Source organism: Chiloscyllium punctatum, chromosome 10 (genome assembly GCF_047496795.1).
Source record: "Chiloscyllium punctatum isolate Juve2018m chromosome 10, sChiPun1.3, whole genome shotgun sequence".
NCBI lineage: Eukaryota > Metazoa > Chordata > Chondrichthyes > Orectolobiformes > Hemiscylliidae > Chiloscyllium > Chiloscyllium punctatum.
This window is the reverse complement of record NC_092748.1, coordinates 30,944,391-30,965,752: the sequence shown is the minus strand read 5'-3', so window position 1 is coordinate 30,965,752 and position 21,362 is coordinate 30,944,391. Positions and strand designations below refer to the sequence as shown.

At 40.0% G+C, this 21,362-nt stretch overlaps 1 protein-coding gene across 1 annotated transcript in view; it reads left to right on the top strand.

Moving 5' to 3' along the window:
• The window catches only part of LOC140481979 (collagen alpha-3(VI) chain-like), a 62,406-nt gene extending 42,672 nt beyond the window's left edge, over positions 1–19,734 (top strand). Inside the window, exons 6-10 of the mRNA XM_072578761.1 lie at positions 1,833–2,438; positions 5,057–5,659; positions 7,906–8,490; positions 16,154–16,738; positions 18,896–19,734. Of these exons, the coding sequence (XP_072434862.1) occupies positions 1,833–2,438; positions 5,057–5,659; positions 7,906–8,490; positions 16,154–16,737 (2,378 nt within the window). The 3' untranslated portion in view covers position 16,738; positions 18,896–19,734. The remainder of the gene's footprint in view (positions 1–1,832; positions 2,439–5,056; positions 5,660–7,905; positions 8,491–16,153; positions 16,739–18,895) is intronic.
• The last annotated feature ends 1,628 nt before the right edge of the window (positions 19,735–21,362 follow it).

Below are 21,362 nucleotides of genomic sequence, written 5' to 3'. Positions count from 1 at the left end.
CAAATTGTTTTGAAAAAGGATACATACGAAGCAATTGAATTTGATATAATCAATTATGTAATACCTACAGTGTGGAATCAGGCTATTTGGCCCAACAAGTCCACACCGACCCTCCAAAGAGTAACCCTCCCAGATGCATTCCCTTACCCCATTACTCTATTTTTATCCCTGACTAACACACTTAACCTACACATCCCTGAATACCATGGGTAATTTAGCATGGTCAATTCACCTAACTTGTACAGCTTTGGATTGTGGGAGAAAGCTGAAGCACCTGGAGGAAACTCCTGCAGACATAATCTAGACTCTAATGTAGTGTTTTCCAAAAGAAATTGATGATGACCCATATCTTGGTACCATGTTACCATCTTAGCCACAAGCGCAAATTTTAATGAGAAAACATCCTGGATACATTTGCATAATAGCATTAAATACTGCTATTGTATGCATCATTAATAAACATTACCAGCATTCAATAATCAAGAAACATTGAAGTGCTCACAATGATCAAAAATTATGAAGTCAATCTGCTTTTAATCTTACACATTTTGCCAACAAAACTACAAAAAATGTTAAACTAGACATGCACATCTTGTGTAAACGATCATTGAGATCACATGGTCATTGTTCATATCTATTTTTAAATTTTTAATCACTAACCAGAAATACAATTAGCTACATCTGGATTCTCAATTAGCCCAATACAGCTGCTGGCAAATATATTGAAGAACAATGGTCTCGTTCAGGAAGTGTCTTTCACTTCATTTCTACTCTTGTTCTTTTTCATACAAGCTTTGTAACCATCATCCAAGAATTTCTTCATTGAATGGTGATACACAAATTCGATCCAGGGCACACACATCTGCAGTAAATGTTTACACCTGGTTTCAGCTCTGATTTTATGAGCTGAATGGCAGTACTGGTTTGCTGGACCGAATGGCCTACCCTGCCCCTAATTCATATGTTGCTATGTTCTTTTATTCCAACCAATTTCATATGGAGAAGGCGAACTTAAAAACGTCTCCAAAGTCTCCCACCCCAAGAATAATAGGTTTTGGGAAAGAATATTATCCCTGAAAAGAAATAATGTTATTTCTTCCATAAATGAAAGAAAAGAGATATATCTTTGTTGGGGGAGACCACTCATTTTGGCCTGCTTACTGATGATCATCAAATCAAAAAGTAAAGAAACAGGTATCCTTTTTCACAGATTATTCCGCTTTGAACACCTGCTTGTGCCTCCATCCATATTTCTTTTTCCCACTCTGTGCAGATTGTGACAATCTATACTTTCTGCCTCAAATGACTTTCATAGCAACTTAGTCTCTTGTAGAATCATTGCCAGGAGAACAAGCCATGGTTATGAGTTATGCAGCAGCAATCATGTACTTTTGGTATGCAGGGCTTAGACTAGAACAAAATGGGTGAGATTGTGTCAAGCAGGAGTGGTTCCTCAGACAATTGCAGCCAAACCCTGCCTAAGATGCTCAGAGAAAGTGAGGACTGCAGATGCTGGAGATTTGAATCGAGAGTGTGGTGCTGGAAAAGCAGAACAGGTCAGGCAGCATCTGAGGAGCAGGAGAATCAACATTTCGGGCAAAAGCCCTTCATCAGGCCTAAGATGCTGCCTAGTTTTACTGACAATAAGAATTCAGAATAATTAAAAGACTTTGTTTAACTGTTGACAAGGTACATGACTGTTCAGATACAAATCTAATACTTTGACTTAAAAAAAAATGCAACTTTAATAATCGAATCACTGAATAATCAAGTTGTGCATTTGATTTACGGAAATTAAATATTTGCGTGTATTTTCTGCTTATTTGCAACAGAAGCAGACAAAAAAGATATAGTGTTCTTAATTGATGGATCTTTTCATGTTGGAGATACAAATCTGCCAGCTATTCGTGACTTCATCTCAAGAATTATTGAGACCCTTGATATTGGAAGTGATCGTGTGCGAGTAGGCCTAGTACAGTACAGTGATGTTGCAAAACCCGAATTCCTTCTAAATGCTTATTCATCAAAAGATGAACTTCTCTTTGAGTTAAACAGACTCAGACTGAGAGGTGGCACTGTGCTTAACACTGGAGCAGCACTGGAGTATGTCCTTAAGTTCATTTTTACCAAATATTCAGGAAGCAGGAAAGAGGAAGGTGTGCCGCAGTTTCTGATTCTTGTCACTGGTGGAAGATCAAGGGATGATATTAAAAAACCAGCAGATGCCCTGTTACGATCTGGCGTGATGACGATAGTCGTTGGAGCTGAGAATGCCATAGATCAGCAGCTACAACAAATTGCTTTGGACCCCAGCTTGGTTTACACAGTGGATGAATTTCCTTCTCTTCCAAAGATCCAACAGCAAGTGCTGTTACCATTGTCAACCCTAACTGGTGTGAAGATAGTGTCTGAAATGCCAACAATGAAGAGTATCAAAGGTATCTGCATTTTAATCTTTGTGGTTTGATGGAAATGCTTGCAATGCTCTAATTTGATAGAAATTATTTGGTTGTTAATATCTTCCCAGCTCCCAACAAAAATATTACATCACTCACCCATCCACAAAATATATATAATTTTGTTGAGAGGGATCTTGAAAACTGAACATGGTCTCACATCATGGTCCTTGCAAAACTGCACAGGAAAGGCAAATTACAAATGTCATCGATTGGGGATTTTATACAACAGTTGTTTATTAAATTTGCTCAATGTTCTCCTCATCAGTCTTGTAGATGGCCAGGCAGATTGAGTGATAGTGAGTTTCTCAGTACAATCAATGGGCTGTGGTAGGCTTCTGTACTCTGAGAGTGAACACATTGTGAAAGTATTTTGTGCATTTTGTCACATTGCAAAGTGGCTGCTGTAATGATTAGGAGCTAACCAGACAGCAGTAGCTCATTCAGAACTGCAGCCTCCATGTTATTTCTTAATGGTGCAGAGTACAACAGGCCACCATCTTCAGATCCAATGGCCTGCTTCATGATCATCCTCGTGAGAGGTGGCTTTGATTGAACCCATGTTCTGCTATTGCAGGGGCATATTATGTTTCATTAGTAATCCCTTCACATCCCTCAGCCTCAAAAACCAGTCACCAAGTTTGCTGGTGACATGAGGAGATCCAGCACTTTTGACTGGCGCAGAATGAAGGCACCATGACAGATGCCAGGGTAGGTGTGCACGCAGACATTGAACATGCTTGCTATAGTCACAGACCAGCTGAATGTTTAGGAAATGGGAGGCCATCTTAGTGAAAAGTGTCCCTGGAGATTAAGACAATTAGGATCTGCTGCCAATTCCCAGAAGTTCAAAGCCACAGTGACTTACATGGCTACTGGTGGCAAGAATTGAGTAAGACTGAGGATGGAACTGTTTCTCATGAGGGCACCATCCACGTAGAGAGCTGCAGCTCCTTGAGTCACTGACTTATCAATGTTCCTTCATCTTTGGTGGTACATGTGATGCTGAGGCAATGGCCTTCATTGCCTTCCTGTCCATTGTTCCTCTCCTCTGCCTTCCTCATGCCCTGGTACTGGGGACACTGACCCGGACTGGAACTGCAGCCTAATTCCATCTAGCTTATTCCGATCTCCAGCTGTTGCCTTGCTTACGATCAGCTGTACTTGACATATTTCTCAGATGCCCCTCTTATGGACCTGGCATCTCTGCAGCTTCACAAATTCCTCATCCACCCCTCCCATCGAAAACTTACAGACTGCTTGATCTCAGCACTTCTCTCCTACAATAGCACACGTGTGTCGATGGATGAGTGATAATTTCCATTGTTGTGATTGGAAATCAGTGCTAGAGTTACTCAGTTTGCAGCAGTATTGGCTGATACTTTTGATATTATCGAAAGTGATGGGGAAGACATGTTTCCTTTTGCAGAGTCACTTACCGGGGTGGGTGGTGCACAGGTTCAGGGTGGCTGGAATATAGATTACAGGTATGTGTAGAAATGCTCTTTCACCCAGAGGATGATGGTTACCTGGGGTTCATTGCCTGGATTGATGGTTGAGACAGAAACCCTCACTCATTTAAAGGATTCCTGTTTTCACAGGTGAAGTGCTGTAAGAAGCAAGCCTACAGGAAGGCTCTGGAAGGTGGGAAAAGAATAGGGGCTAACGTTTGTTTCTTTTGAAGTTGGCACACCCTGTCCCATGACCTCTCTACGGTTTGACCTGAGATCTTTCAGCCTTGCTTACGTTTCAGAGTGTGACCTTTTGCCCAAGGCACGTAACCTAAAAGAATATCCATTCATAAGTTGTTATGACCACACAAGGCATTCAGTGTGGAAACAGGCCATTTGGCCCAACAAGTCCATACCAACTCTCTGAAGAGTAACCTGCCCAGACCCATTCCCCTGCCCTCTTGCTTGACACTTCCCCCATTTTCCAATTTAAGAAATGATTTCTAGCAAAGCTTTAGCCTTCAAAAAGATCAGAAGTTAGTTGTTGAATGTAACCAAGTAAAAGGTGATACAGTTGTTAGCTAACAGCGTTCTGTCAGTATGCTGTCTCAGAGTCTGTCTTAGAGTATGTCTTATACAAATCAAAACCTAAGATAGTTGCCATCTCAAAACTGCTGCAGTACACACCTACATTAGCTAATAGACTCATCCATTGTCATTTAGTCAAGGTATTTAATTTACAAATATCTCAGCCAAGAGTCTAGATGGGTCATGTTGCAGTGAGCTGACACATCTAGAAGAACCTTTGTCAGGGAGTTTCTGTTTACTCTTGGAAATTTAATTGAATTTATAAAAAGATTTCTTTTGAATTTTTCCGGGGATGTGTCCATCATTGTCCAAATCACCAGTTCAATCTACAAGTGCAGTTTCCAGGAGCAATTTTGAAGGATCTCGCGCTCAATTTCAAAATCTAATTAACATTCTCTATAAAATGTTATAATCATACTGTGGTGATAATTTAAAAGGCATGAATGCAAAATTAGGAGAGGAAAGGAAGCGATGGAATAGATAAACAACGAATGTATTTGTTTCAGAAGTGCCTTTTAAAGAGACATGCCATCTCAAAACTGTTGGCTGTTGTTTTGGCAGATATTACTGATAACCAGAATCGGGACATTGTGTTCCTGATTGACGGCTCAACCAAAGCTGGTTCATCATTTCATTCAGTGCGCGAATTTCTCAAAGGCATGATTGAACACCTCAATGTTGGGTTGAACAGGAATCGCGTTGCAGTAGTACAGTACAGCAAGGACCCAAAAGTTGAATTTCTTTTGAACACCTATTCAAGTAAAGATGATATTTTGAATACAGTGGACAAGCTAAAGCCTATGGGCGGAAGGATGCGGAATACCGGGGCTGCACTGAACTATGTCATCAGCAACGTCTTCACAACGGCAGCAGGCAGTCGGCGAGATGCTAATATGCCGCAGCTTCTGGTGCTTCTCATTTCTGGAAAGTCGAGTGACAATGTTAAAGAGGCAGCAGAGGCATTAAAAAGAGCTGCAATAGTGACATTTGTTATTGGGGCCATGGAGGCAGATGGCAAAGAAACACACGAGATTGCATATTCTACTAATTTACTGTTTGCTGTTCACAACTTCCAGTCTCTTCCAGAAATCCAGGATCAGCTGCTGCAGCCCCTAAAAACACTGATCGTCGAAGTTATTAAAATGCCGACCAGTGTCACTGAAGGTACTTGGGTTGGAATAATGTGCTAATGTAGCTTTCAGTGTTAAGTAGGGGAAGTAATGGAAGCAATTCGATGACTCAGCCAGTCAGTCAGGTCACAGCATACAGAGCAGGAAGGTTGCAGGTTTGGGTTAGTTGCTCTCAGCTAATGAAGGATGCGAGTATACTCACTCCAGTTGTTATCCCTAATTGATCATGGATAGTGTCACCCACTGAGGACAGAGTTTCATAGCCTCAGCTCACCTATGAAATATGGCCTTTTTATTCACTATCATGTTTAATTGTTCACTGTTGATTCTTCTTGGGATTGCTGGCTAAGTGAATATTTATTACATCAATAATGTTGCCCTGGAGAGGTGTTTTCTTTAACAGCTACAGTCTGTCGGGTGGAGGGCTATATGGATAAGGTGTCAAGGGGCACAGCAGAATGCTAGAGAGTTTGTCTGGGATTCAGTTCAGCCTTTCGTTAAATGCCTTGGGTAGTGAGATGTGTCCTAACCTTTGTAAGCAAACATGATTCAGAAAGATTTGGGAAATGCTCTTAGCATCAAGTCCCTAAAATTGAAGGAACAAAAGTAATTGCTGAAATAAATATTAAAAATTAACGAGAGTGGAAGGGAACAGAGTCGTATAAGAGAGGGAAGAAATATTCAATTCAAGCATGGAGAAAGAATGGTAAATGCTCAGAAAAAGGCAGAAAAGAAGGAATACTAAGTATCATTAGAAAAAAAACACAGAAAAAGGTTTGGAAATAATACTGGGAAATATTCCACAAGACAGGCAGAATGACAACGAGCAAGAGAACAATAAGGTATAAATTAGTGCAAAGAAGATAAACTGATATTGAGTAATGGAGTGAGATGCAAGTCTCGAGAGTGGAGATGAGGAAAATACCAATGAAGGAAGGGAGTGAGAATGGAGACATGTTTTATTGTAGTCTGAGAAATTATCTCATGGAGGTCCACAAAACATAATTAAAAGGCGACATTGTTATATTTCTTTAAATGTTGATGGGCACGAAGATATCTGAGAATACTTGGGTGGTTTAGATCTAAGAAATGCTGCAGTGAATGTACAGGGGGATTATTATAGCAGTGCTTTGGTCTAAGGAGGAAGGAGTAAAGATGTTAGTGAATGTTGTTGAGGAACAATGAATAGAGACCCTTTGGAGGGTGTGGGTCTGTGAGACTGAAGTGAAGGGGCTGAGGAGAGATCTCTCTAAAAGGGAATAGAGGAGATGAAGGTATCTCTGGAGTAGTTGACAGAGGTTCATCTGAAAACAGTGTTGTGAGTGAAATGAAAAGGGCAGGATTTATACAGTTAATTGTAGGACCCTGGGTAGGTTGAACAGAGAGACTTATGGGTTCAGATACATAGTTCTTTGAAAATAGTTTCACAGGTAGACAGGGGAGTTAAGGCATTCAGCATGCTTGCCTTCATTGCTCAGAGCATTGAGCATAGGAATTGGGATGTTATGTTGAGATTGTACAGGATGTTGGTGAGTCCACTTTTGGAGTACTGTGTAGAGTTTTGGTCGCCCTCCTAAAAGAAGGATATTATTAAATTGGAGCGGGTTCACAAAAGATTTCTCAGGATATGCAGAGTCTGGAGAGCTTGAGTTAAAAGGAGAGGCTGGATAGGCTGGGACTTTTTCACTGGAGCATAGGAGGTTGAGGGGTCACCTTATTGAGGTTTGTAAAATCATGAGGAGCCTTGATAAGGTGAATAGCAAAGGTCTTTTCCTTGGGTGGGGGAATTCAAAACCAGAAGGCATATTTTTAAAGTGAGAGGAGAAAGATTTGAAGGGTACTTGAGGGGCAACCTTATCACACAGAGGCTGGTTCTTATATGGAATGAACTGCTAGAGGAAGTGATAGATGCAGGTACAGTTAGAACATTTAAAATACATTAGGACAGGTATGTGAATAGGAAAGGTTTGGAGAGATATGGTCCAAATGCAGGCAATTGGGATTAGATTAGTTTGGGAAACTTGGTCAGCATGGACAAATTGGACTGAAGGGTCTGTTTCTGTGCTGTATAACTCTATGACTGCAAGTGAAAATGGAAACATGAAGAAGAATGAGATTTCAGGAATCTCTTTGCTGACTGGAAGCTAATGAGAGAAATACATTTGGACCTTCGTTGGTCGACATTATTAAGCAGGATAATTAACATCAAGAAAATGCACAGGTACTTATAATATTCACAAGATAACCTTGGTGATAATTATTCTTTCTTATTTATTACAGGTGACAAGAGAGATATTGTGTTCTTAGTTGATGGCTCTTACAATGTGGGAACTTTCTTTTATTTGATTCGGGATCTTATTATTAACTTAATTCCCAACTTTAATATTGCAAAAGACAAAGATCAAATTTCAGTGGTTCAATACAGTGATGATGCAAGGATTGAGTTTCCATTAAATGCTTACACAAACAAAGAATTGGTTTTAACTAAAACCAGACAGCTTCGGCTTAAAGGTGGAAGAACTCTCAGGACTGGTTCTGCTCTGGACTTTGTCAGAACGAATGTCTTCAGTAGTTCTGGTGGGGGCAGGCACCATTTAGGGATTTCCCAAATCCTGGTGCTCATTACTTCTGGAAAGTCACTGGATGATGTGAAACAGCCAACAGAGAAGCTGAAGCAAGCCGGTGTTGTGCCATTTGTTGTTGGCATTGGGAATGTAGACAAACAAGAACTACATCAAATTGCATATTCACCCAACCTGGTTTTTCAAGTGGATGACTACTGGGGTCTTTCAGATCTGGACTTGCACCTGCTCAGCATTTCACAGCATGTAGAAAGTGTCCCCATACCACCTATTACCAGCGCAGGTAACCAATCACCTTTAGTACTTAGTTTTGTCCATTAGAAAAAGAACTACAAATTAGTTGTTATTTTCTTTGGGTGAATATTGCATCGGGAAAGGCAACACTTTCTTTGAAGTGAACACTGTAACAGTATACTTGGCACTAACAGGGCAGGTATAACTACTTAAGTAGTTTCCACTCCTTCCACTGGGAGCAAAGTGTCACTGGTACAGTGTGCTTGGTTGCAGTGATTTTCATCTGGCTGTGAGTGACCTGGGCTCAGTCTCTCTGTAGAAGCCCACAATTTCAGTTTTTGTGTAAGGGGTCAAAACACAATTTACAGCAACTGCAAATTCAGGCTTATTCCAAGTTGTTGATGACATTCCTTAAATTTCACATCCCTCTCCACTGTATAAATTACACAAATTCACAGCTAAGTACTGCCATATCACAGAAATCTGGTGATTTTTAAAGATTCTCTTTTGTTGGCATCAGTAAGTGGTGGTAAAACATACACGAGAAAATGAATTAACAGGAGAGATAAAAGGACGCAATACTTTCATACATAAATAATACATTTACAGCACATAAGCAGGACAGTAGGTCAAACATGTCCATGAAATAATGAAAAGAGCAGGCCATTTAGCCTCTCAAATCTGTTCTATCATTTAATGGGAAAATAATTACTTTGTGGCTTAACTCTGCATCATATCCTTTCCCCAAATCTCTTAATACCTGTGGTTACCAGGAAGCTACCAATCTCAGATTTGAAACTAACCAGAAAGCAGCATGAGCTGCCGTTTGTGGAGGAGAGCTCAAAATTTCCACCATCCCATCCCTTGCATGTAGCAGTGTTTCCAAATTTAATTCAATCTAATTTTTTTAGGCTGTATCCATTGTTAGAGAAATTAATTTGTGCAATGTACACTTTTGGCTGACCATAGTCATGTGACTTCTGCCATGACTCATTTAGAGGAGCAGCCATTAAAATATGTCACATGGAACATGATGTCAGAAGTGGCCAGCTGAGGTGTTGTGAATTTTGGGAGCTGTAAGAGAGTCGGATACTCGAAGAAGCAGCAGAAGAAAGAGATGGAACAGAAACCTGCAACTTTGATTTTTATCGGCGTGAGTTGGAATGCCTATGAATTTTCCATTCCTTACTGCTGTAGAAATGAAATGAAAGGTGATATGAAACATACTTGGAATTTATTCCCATCTCAGTGGCAAAACTATGAAGTTACCACAGAAGAAATTAAGTAGCCTGAACAAATAAGAGTGACTCATAAAGGATTCTTAAGGGGCTTGACAGGGTAAACAGTGGAGGCATGTTTCCCCTCGGGGGAGGGTCTTGGACTAGAAGGCACATCTCAGAATAAAGGGGTGCCAATAATGGAGATGAAGAGGAATTTCTTCTCTCAGAGGGTTGTGAGTCTTTGGAACTCCTTGCCACAGTGGGGGCAGAGTCCTTGTGCATTTTTAAAGCTGATCAAGACACTTTCTTGATCAATTGGGGAACCAAAGGTTACATGGAAAATCAGGAAAATGGAAATGAAGAACATTGGATCAGCTATGATCCTATTGAATGGAGAAGCAGGTTCGAAAGGCATAATGGCCTATTCCTGTTCCTATTTCTTGTGGTCTTAATAATTCAGTTGTCAATGCTAGGAAAGAGTGCTGAAATGTGTATTCCATTTGAGGTCTTACTGAGGAGCAGAAGAGCCAGATTGGAGAAAGTTTGGAGCCTTGAAGGAACCCCCTACTAATGTTACTTAAGTGTTCATTGTCAGAACTCAAGGTGAGAGAGAGAATATTGATCAGCATGTGATGGCACCGATAATGTCTAGCTATTATATCTGACTTAGAGCATCTGAAAGATGATCCCATCAGAGATTAGATTATTTTAGACATAAGAACCTTGCCATGAGACCACATTAGCTGAGGAAAGAGAAGCACTTTGAAAAAAGATATCAACAAGCTCTAAGGAGGTCAAGAGCATTAATGGGAGAACAGATGCTGATTTGCAATGCTGGAATGCATGTTTCTTCAACGTGAATTGGCTCTAACACCATTGAAGAATGTAGACCTTCATTTGTAGAACTTCCCTTACCTGTATTGGCCATAACGTGATTCCAGTCCCATTAGGTTAAATGGCACAGCTATTACACAAGTTTTTATAATGTGGGACTGCACAGGAACTGAACTATCACATTATCAGAACTGACTGTATGTTGAGGCCAAACAAGACCAAGACATTGGGAAACAAAAAATATCGAAGCGGTAACAAACAGACCAGAGTACAAGATGTAAATATTAAATAGGACACCGAACAAAAGAAACAGAAGAAGGCCTATTCAGCAATGCTCTAACAGCAAGAACCAGAATCATATTGTACCCAAGTGTTCAATTAGAAAGAAGCTAAACAAGGCTCTAAAGGTGACTGCTGGAGAGATGTCAGATAATGTCAGATGATGATTCTTATAAATCACTCTACCCAATACAACAGATTGGCATCAAGTCTAAAACTGGCTTATCACAATGAGAAAGATAACTGCAGAAAGACAGTATCAAGTAAATGTGAAGTGTCTGATAGATACTGATGATTCATAAGGCAATGTGCACTTCACAGATCTCTGTGATTTGGCTCACGATGAACTGAAAATGAAACACTTGTAAGGTAAAGTTAAGGCGATATGATGGAATGATATTCATATCAAAAGGACAAAGGAAGCAAACAGCTCAATGCAATGGGAAGAATGAAGACCTCCAGTTCCGGATAGTAGACACTAAGCAAAGTCCATTCATCTCCAGGGAAGCAAGTCTAAAGCTGGATTGGTAACACTGCTAGAAAAAAATTGCAGCATTTCACAGGTTCCTAAATCATTAACCGATGAACAGATGCCCAGAGGATTTTTGTTGTTGTGTTGCCATAGTTTTACCAGACCATAGGGGCTGCTCTCCCATTCGAGAAAGAAGTGACTGGTGACGATTTAACCTGAAGGCCACCAAGAGTCAGGCGAGGGAAGACATTGAGAAGGAGAGTCCTTCATGATAACCTCAATGCAGTGATGGGAATTGATCCCAAACTGTTGGCATCACACTGCTCTGTAAACCAACAATCCAGCCAACTGAACTAAACCGATTCACCACCACAGGATTACCAAGATGTTTTTCATTCATAGTGATTATCATCTCAAAGTGGATGATTTGTGAGGCCAGCTCACCACCTGCTGAGGAGAGTTTCACTTAGCCTCATGTTCAGCCTGCAAAACAAGGTAAAGACTGTTAGGGCCTTACCAACCCAACAGGTCGTGAAGAAAGGAAAGAAGGGTAAGAAGGCCAATAATTGTTCATTGAGGAGCTGTCAGCACATGAAAGTAGAGGAAGCAGCTATTGAGGAATGGCTGAAGAGGAAACATAAGAAATTAAAACAGAACAGGAAGGAAGAAGATGCAGTTGAAGAAATCTGAAGTTACATACTTAGGTCATGTATTGGTAGTGAAAGGACTTTGCTTGGATCCTGGCAAACTGAGAGCTGTAGTAGTAATGGAGGAAGTGAACAGATGTGAAATTAGTACAATGAATCATTGGGATTGCTCACACATCTACCATATTATCAAAATGGGAACTCTCTGCAAACACACTGCTTAAAATGTGCAGTGGTATTGGGATACCAAACAAGAAGCAACGTCCACTTGAATCAAACCAGCAACAACACTGCAACATGGTACTTTAAACCACAGAGATATTGAATCTGAAATATGAGTAACTTGCTCTAAGTCAAGCACATTATTTTATTTATGGGTTTGGGCCTTGTTGGCTGGGCCAGCATTTATTGTCCATCCCTAATTGCCCAAAGGACAGTTAAGAGTCGACCACATTGGTCTGGGTTTGGAGCTACATTTAGGCCAGATGGGTAAGTCTTCTTCCCTAAAGGATAGTAGTGAAACAGATGGTTTTTTTTGACAATCAGCAACAATTTCATGGTCATCTTTAGATTCTTAATTCCAAACGTATTAACTGAATTCAAATTCCATCATTTGCCGTGGTGGGTCTCAATCATGGGTACCCAAAACATGACCTGGGTTTCTGAATTAATAGTCTAACGATGATACCACTGAGTCATCACCTCCCTTTAACTATGGATGGAGGGGAAGGAGTAGACTTTGTGATTAAAGATGCAGACTACACATTAAACATTTCAACTACAGCTTCTACATCCACACATTCAATATTTATGTAGAAGACTTTTATGTTCCTTTTTAAGTTACCTGCTAAGCTCCTTCTCATATTCTCTTTTTGCTTCTGTTATTTATTTTATAACTCCCTGATGAACTTTTTATACTGGGCATATGTCTCAACTGTGACATCACCCTAACATCTACCCTCTTTCTGCTTCATTACTTTCTTCATTCAGGGATTTAAACATTTGTTTATCCTACCTTTTTCCCATGTGGAAATCTAACTTGCCTGAACCATATTTTCTTTAAAGGAAGTCCATTGTTCAGTTACAGTTTGCGTGCCAATCTTTAATTCCAGTTTATTTAGGAATCCATTCTCAAATTCAGTATTTTTACTTTAGTTTGCTCTTCACCTTTTTCCAATGTTAACTTAAATCTTATGGTTATTCTTTCCCAAACGTTTTTGAACTGATATCTGGTACACCTGACACTTTAGAACTACTTCTAGCAATATCTCCTTATTTTATTGGAACAGAAACATATTGACTCAGAAACTTCATCTGTACACACTTCTGAACCTCTAATGCTTCCATTACTATCTCAATTAGTCCAAATCAGCATAACTGAAACACCTCATGATCATTCTCCTATAGTTTCTGCACCTCTTTGTAATTTCCCTGAATATATACTTATTTATATCTGTCTACATCCACTAGTGCATTGATAACTATATTGTTCCTTCACTCTAACTTAGTAGATCATTCCTTGACTCCACCAGGCCATACTCTTTTTCTAACAATGTAATATTCTCCTTGGGCAGTACAACATCCTCCTTACTCTATCCTTGCTTACCTTTCCTGAATAATACAGAGTGTATTTTCACCACGAGGAAGCGCTTCTGCGTCCTTCTAAAATGGTTGATGAGCCTGCAATTGACAAGTCATATCCCCAATATGGAACTTTCCATTCTCTCAGGAATGGGAATAGGATTGAGTTGAGATCGACATATGCCACTCAGAGGCAGATAATCATTTAAATCAAGTGGGATTTTGATAGTCCAGCACTGTGAAACCTGAAGTATACAGAATAGATCTTGTAAAAGCAGATCTGAACATTGTGCATTTAGATAGATAGCCAGTATACCCATTTGGAAAGGTTGCATATTCCTCTGGATATGGTCCCAGGATACCTTTGGAGGGCAGGATGTCAGGTAACTTTAGGTGAGGTGGAGAACCCTTAGGAATGGTTAAAGATAGACTTGAATGGGCATAAAAAGTGCATCAACTCATTAACCATCTAATTCATTGGAATTGTCAAAGGTGCTGTCAAAATGTTAAGAGAAACTGTTCAGAGGACCTGCCAGAGTGCCAAGAGGATGTCACGAGCACCTCTCAAAAACAACTGTCAAAATGATCTGTCAAAGTAATTAAAAGTCCCTCCTTTTAAATCTTTTGAAAATGCCTGATATGTTGAAAAACATGATTGCTTGGTATTTCATTACATCTGTTGACATAAGCCTGATGTCTTTCTGCTGCATGATTTCACCCATTATCACAATAAGTTATCTGTTATTTCATAATTTGATTAACAGTTCCAGATGGTTATAGCTCTGTGAAGTGGAACTGTAAAGTAATTCCAATGTACGTTGTTAGAATGGGTGGTACACTTGAATGGAATGATTATTCTGAAAAGGTATTATGTAGCTGAAGGAATGTGAATGCAGTAAGTGGGGTTTTTATAAATATGCTTGTTTTATTTTACAAAATAGTGGAAGCTAAAACAGACATTTTGTAAAACATTTAATAGAACTTTTTCAATCTCAAGAATACAGCACAATGTTGTAGATGCCCAGTATTCTGAAATAAGAACAAAATAAGCAGGAAAATAACTCAGAAGATCAGGCAACATAGACGGAGAGAGAGAAGTAACATTTGAAAGTGATGACCATTCATCAGAACCTTTCAGTGAAACAAAAGATTAAGTCTGACTCTCTCCAAAGATGTTGGATGACCTGCTGAGTTTTCCTAATTCCCTTACGTTCTTATTTATATTATATCATTTCTGTACAGGTTTAGAAGTCTGCCTATATATTGAGGTGGTGTGGCAGATGTAAGGTCAAAGTGTAGTGGATGGGGGCCATGAGGTAGATTTAATTAGGCGTAGAAACTGTGGAAAGTCAGAGGGTGGATAAAGGGCCAAAAGTTCACATATATATTCTAAAGGTCATGGAGGTTATGTAAGAGATGCAAGGTGGCATGGACTACCTGTGTGAGGTGTACAAAGTTAAAAATCACACAACACCAGGTTATAGTCCAACAGGTTTAATTGGAAGCACACTAGCTTTCGGAGCGACGCTCCTTCATCAGCGACGCTCTGAAAGCTAGTTGCTTCCAATTAACCCTGTTGGACTATAACCTGTGTTGTGTGATTTTTAACTTTGTACACCCCAGTCCAACACTGGCAACTCCAAATTATGGGTGAGGTGTGTGGGTGTGTGTTTTAGAAAGTGAGGATTGGGTGCTTGCATGCCAAGGCAAGCCCACACCAAGCATCCTCCATTCCTGATCCATAATTGTCCAGCCCAAGTTCCAGTATAGCTCACTCATCTTCCAACCTGGACTGAAACTAATGTCCGAGTAGCTCAGAATTCTTCCGATTCTACATTCCTAACCTGTATCCAGGCCCTTGTATCAAGGGATATTTCATACACAGTCCGACTCACTTTTGAGACAAGTCTCCGTTATTACCATGACACTTATCCCTGTACGTGCCTACAACTTACTAACTCTAATTACCACACTCCATGGACTTACATACTTGTGCTGTAAATCTAATTTAGACCATATTCTCTCTTGCATTGACCTCACCTAATATCTTATTGCTAAGATCATATCAAATAGGAACAGGATAGGCCACTCCGCTCCTTGAGCCTGCTCTGCCCCTTAATAGGATCAGGACTAATCTGACATTCCATACATCTACGTTCCTGCATTTTCCGTGCTGATCAAAAGTCAATCTATCTATTTCAGCCTTAAATATACACAGAATGCCCACTATGTTTTAACCTAGTTCCATCTTCTGCTCACAATCTTTTGCACACCTCGTTTATTCTTCCTGGTGCATCATGGATCCTAATCTCCCTGCCAAGTTGACTTAAACCTTCCACAACAGCACACAAAAAACACCCCATGAGATTATTTGTCCTGGTACCGTCCAGCCTGTCCCATTACCCCCCAAGAACTAATCTTAGTGTCCCAAGATTCTAATTCCTCCCTCCTACTCGGTCTGTCTAACCATACATTCATCTTCCCTATTCAACTATTCATTTAATCACTAGTTGAAATAGTGCCTGCTTGGCTAAAGTAAGAAAAAAGAAAAAAGTCTCTCCATCATTATTTTTTATATATATATATATATATATATATCTTGCACACATATATGCTTGATTTTGTTTCATTATCACTGCACAAAAATGTTTAGAGGATGACTCAATTTACTTGTTCTAGACAGCGATAAAAGAGATATCGTCTTCCTCATTGACGGTTCTGCTAAAATTGGAAAAGGATTTCCAAACGTTCGTAAGTTTATGATGAGAATGGTGGATAATTTTGATGCTGGAGCAGAGAAAGTTCAATTTGCTGCTGTACAGTTCAGTGAGAGTCCAAGAACTGAGTTCTTTCTTAATACCCACTCAACCAAGAAGCAAGTTCTGGCTGCAATTAAGAAACTCAAGCTAAAACGTGGCAAAAAAATCAACATTGGCCGAGCACTGGACCATGTCATAAAGAATGTGTTCACAAGCTCAGCCGGAAGCAGAGTGGATAATGCTATTCCACAGATTCTATTGCTTCTTACTTCGGGAAAATCCCGTGATGATATTTCGCAGCAGGCAGAGAAACTGAGGAAACTGGGAATCGTGCTTTTTGCGATTGGCCTGAGGGATGCTGATCGATCAGTGCTTGAGCCGATGGCATATTCTGACAGCTTGGCCTTTCCTGTGAAGAGCTTCCAAGGTTTGCTTAACATTGAGAATCGGATCCAGCAAATAATGAAAACAGTGGCGGTGCAAGTTGTTGAGACGCCTGTCTAAGGTATTTAGACAACATTTTTTCCCTGACTGACCACGGGTAGAATTATCCAATTGGGTAAAAGGCAAGATAATAGAAAAAAAATAAGTGCGCTGACTAATGTTTGAGCTGCTTTGCTTAATGTTCAGATTGGACCGAAGGAGATTTAATTTTACCTGCAGTCTCAGCCATGTTAATACAAGTGCTTTCAGGATCCGTGAATTAGCAACTAAAAATAACCTAGAATTTCCCCTGATCACTATCCAATGACTAAAGTAGAAATTACAAAACCATCCCCAACCCTGTTACCCTCAGTCTATAATCAATTTTGACTCTCTTCTGATTGCATTTAATTTCATTCTCTTCAACCTTTAGGACATTGTATGCCATCAGTTGTGTTCTGTAGTTTATCATATTAATACCTCAATCTGAAAAACATATTTATATATTGTGAGCTGAGTGGAGTCCAGAATTGGGGGCATAGGTTTAGGGCATAGGGGAAAGATATAAAAGAGACCTAAGGGGCAACTTTTTCATGCAGAGGGTGGTACGTGTATGGAATGAGCTGCCAGAGGATGTGGTGGAGGCTGATATAATTGCAACGTTTAAGAGGCATTTGGATGGGTATATGAATAGGAAGGGTTTGGAGGGATATGGGCCGGGTGCTGGCAGGTGGGATTAGATTGGGTTGGGATACCTGGTCGGCATGGACGGGTTGGACCAAAGGGTCTGTTTCCATGCTGTACATCTCTATGACTCTATGACTCTATGTAATAACTGAAAAAGAAATCTGCAAGATGTAGCAATGTATGTTACAAATAACCAAAAATTAAGTTAGAACTAAAAAAATTAGGAACATGCGTGTGTTAAAAGAATGGTTTTATCACAGATGCATTGGGTTGCTTGAAACTTCATAAAAGTTACAATCTAATGAGAAATGCACTCATATGTAAATGCTAAAAATAAAACTTTGAGAATGGACAGTTGTGCAATTCATGCCAAATGAATCATATTCCAGTGTTAGCCCATGACATTTTATTGCCATTGAAACTGTAGGTGAAACAAATGAATGTTAATTAAAGTGTATCAAATTAAATGCAGACATTTCCTTTGCCTAGGCTTCTGTAAAAGGTATTTTATTTCTTAAGATCCCCACAAGTTTCAACATGAACAACAATAGGGAAAGACTAGCTATTATGTCTGAACCATGTCAACCTGAGCTGGTCAGCTAATGCCCTGCTCAGCATTGATTCCTTGAGAGGATCCCAGGCTCTTTTGTCAATTCTCTCACTGAATTCTGCCTCACTTTGGAATGCAGGATGAAAAGCTTGAAACTGCTACTCCTGGAAGTGCCAGAGTTGGCACATCTGTGACGTTTTAGATTTTGGTAACTTTTGATTGTTGTAAGCATACCCTGCACGATTGAAGAAAATAGCCAAGAGAACCTGTCTTTATTGGAGGGGGGGGTTCCCTATATTTTCTCTTCCTCTCTCACTAGCCCATGAAAGAAAACATGTTGGAAGCAGGGCACCGGAACCGAACTAGTGTTTCAGGGGTGTACTTTTCAGCAATTTTTTTGTGTTCTCATCAAGAGCTGCACTCGAAACATAAAAACAGGTTTTATTCCTTTGTGAATAATAATGATTTACTCTGTATTTCCAACATATTCTGTTTATTAAAAAATTTCCAGCATTTTTCATGACATTTTCAACATCCAGGTGGCACAGTGGCTAGGGTGGATTGGGGGCGGAGTGCAGCACAGTGGTTCAGTGGTTAGCACTGATGCCTCACAGCACCCAGGGACCTGGGCTAAATTCTAGTTCCCCCCCACCAACTGTGCGGGTTTCCTCTGGGTGCTCTGGTTTCCTCCCACAGTCCAAAGATGTGCAGATGGACATACTAAATTGTCCCAGGGATCTGCAGACTAAATGGGTTAGCCATCGGGAATGTAAGGATGGGGTGGGTCTGTTCTTCAGTGGGTCAGTCTGGACTTGATGGGCTGAATGGCTTCTATACTGTAGGGGTTCTATGATCCCACCACACCTCTGGTTATTGGATTGGTAAATATGCCGTGAGCTGAATCCTGACTGGGCAGTAAAATATCTACCACTTTAAACACAATCTTCAGCACTGCTAATTAGTACCTTATAAATGAACTAATTCCTTTTCTTTCTTCCACAGATTACTAGCTAACATTGCAGACAGATGTGCCTGTGGATTTATTGCCTTGTAATTTTCAAGCTCTGAGCACGTCTTGTAACTCCAGCAATAGAAAAAAGATCCAGGAGTACTGAATTAATTAATGATTCAAACAGGAAGTTGACCAACAGGATTATCTTCACTTTTAACCACCACTTTGATAACTCCTAGTAACTCTGTAGTTATTGTAAAATTATATCATGATTAGCAGTTTATCTTATACAACTATGTACACTTATTAAAACATTGGAGTGCATGACTTGTGTTGCATGACACCAAGTGGTTTCAATATGCACATAAATGTAAGGAACATGTACTGTGCTACATTTTGCTTTTGTTCTGTGTAGTTTATGGACATTCTTGTTGGTTACTTAAATACAAAAAGTGAAACATAAGTTACAATGAGTGTCACAAAGAAAGCCACTTAAATATAGATGTGTGTGTTTATTTCTTTCTCAGTGTTACTTTTTACCTGAAATATACTTGTTTGAAAAGAGTTGCTGAGATTGTTTAAAGAATTAGCTCACTCAGGGTCTAAGGCGAACAGCGGCAAGGAACAGAATTGGAAGAAATCATCATGCCAGCAGCATTTTCCTCTGGTCCCTGGGTTTGTAGAAAGCTCAGAAAGCTTTGTGGCACAGAAGTAGTGACTCTATCTCTGGGCCAAGAGCGTGGATTCAGGGCTCATTTGTACCAGAGGTTTATCATAACATGTCTGAATAAATTGATTAAAATATCTATAAATGTCCTTGTTCTGCTGGCTGCAAGGTACCTATTCCCAGCTTATCACAGGCTCAGAGCGTGGAGATTCAATGTTGCAGTGGCTCACAGTGCTAGGGTTCAATTCCAGCCTTGTGCAACTGTCTGTGTGGAGTTTACATGTTCTACACGTTCTACATGTGTCCGTGTGGGTTTCCTCCAGGTGCTCTGGTTACCTCCCACAAACCAAAGATGTGCAGGTTAGGTGGAATTAGCTGTGAGAAATGCAGGGTTACAGATATGGGTGGGTCTGGGTGAGATGATCTTTGGAGGTTCAATGTGGACCTGATGGGCTGAATGGCCTGCTTCCACACTGTCAGGAACCAAATAGTTAATCTTCTCCAAGTTAGGGGACAGGTAGCATGAGAAATGGAAAAGACTGCATTGGCAGTTGGTTTCCTGAAGCTGGGAGAAATTCATTTGGACAGGGCAGAATAGAACAGTTTGCCAGTGTGCCTGTGAAATGAGGAAATGCTCCATTTCCCAAAGTGAGCAACTCTAGATAAAAGGAGCTCTTTCTTCCTATTTTGTTTTACCCCAGCCACCCTAGTCTGAGAAACAAGAACCATAAATAAAATGAGGAAAGTAAGCTGAGTAATGAAATCCCTACAGGAGTTAATTACCATGTTAATCCTCCAGTTGTGGTCAGAGATTCTTGCCTAATTCCTTGCAGCAATATCACAGCTTTTCTGGTGCTTAGTCATAAGCAGGGGATGGTATAGTCCCCAGTCCCCAGCAATCTGAGGTTGAAACCTGTTCCTTACTTGGCTATGATGGTCAAGTCGTGGAATCCAGAGCACCTAATGTTCAGGCTACAATTTCGAATACCAATGGGAAAAAGCTAATTAAAAAGTTCCTGGTTCCCATTCTTAAGGAGGACATGGGATGCATGTCAGTGTTCTTTCTGAACAGGAACCCTGCATCCCTGGAGTTTGTTGTTTTTCCTGGAGGTTTGGGTTGAAGTACAGCTGAGATTTCATGTAAGTGAGGGCCATCAACCATAAGATCATAAGATGTAGCAGCAGAATTAGGCCATTTGGTCCATCGAATCTGCTCTGCCATACCTTCATAACTGATATTTTACAGTGAAAGAATCAGGATTAATGTTCTATAGGATTTATGGTCCTTAACAAATTAGCCTCTTAAATGCTATATAGATTGGGGACAACAATTTCTATTTAAAAGGTGTATTTAACAGAGTAAAATATCATAAGATTCTTTTCTGGTGTATTTTCAAATTAAATTTGACACAAGTACATGATTTATAAAAAACGGTTTGGTCCAAAGAATGGCTTTAAGAAATAACTTAAAGATAAAATCAGGTGAAGAAGTTTAGAAAGGAAATTCAAAAACTATGGCCATCCAGAGACACTCATGTGCTACGAGTGAATAAAAAAAGGTACATGTCTCAGAGGGTCTTAGAGTTGGGCCCATGGACAAATTTGTAAACAGGGATGCTAATTTTGAAAGTGAGGCACGTTTACTGAAGGTAGTGTTGGCCAGTGAGCACAGGGGTCATGAGAAAAAGGACTTATTGCAAGTTAGGACATGGCAGCAGAAGATTTGATTTCAAATTTATGAAGAATGGAAGATGGTATGAAAGTCAGGAGAGCATTAAATAGTCATGCCCAGGGAGATCAAAGGTATGGATAAGTAAGTCAGGTGGTGGTAAATCTATGACTCTATGAGG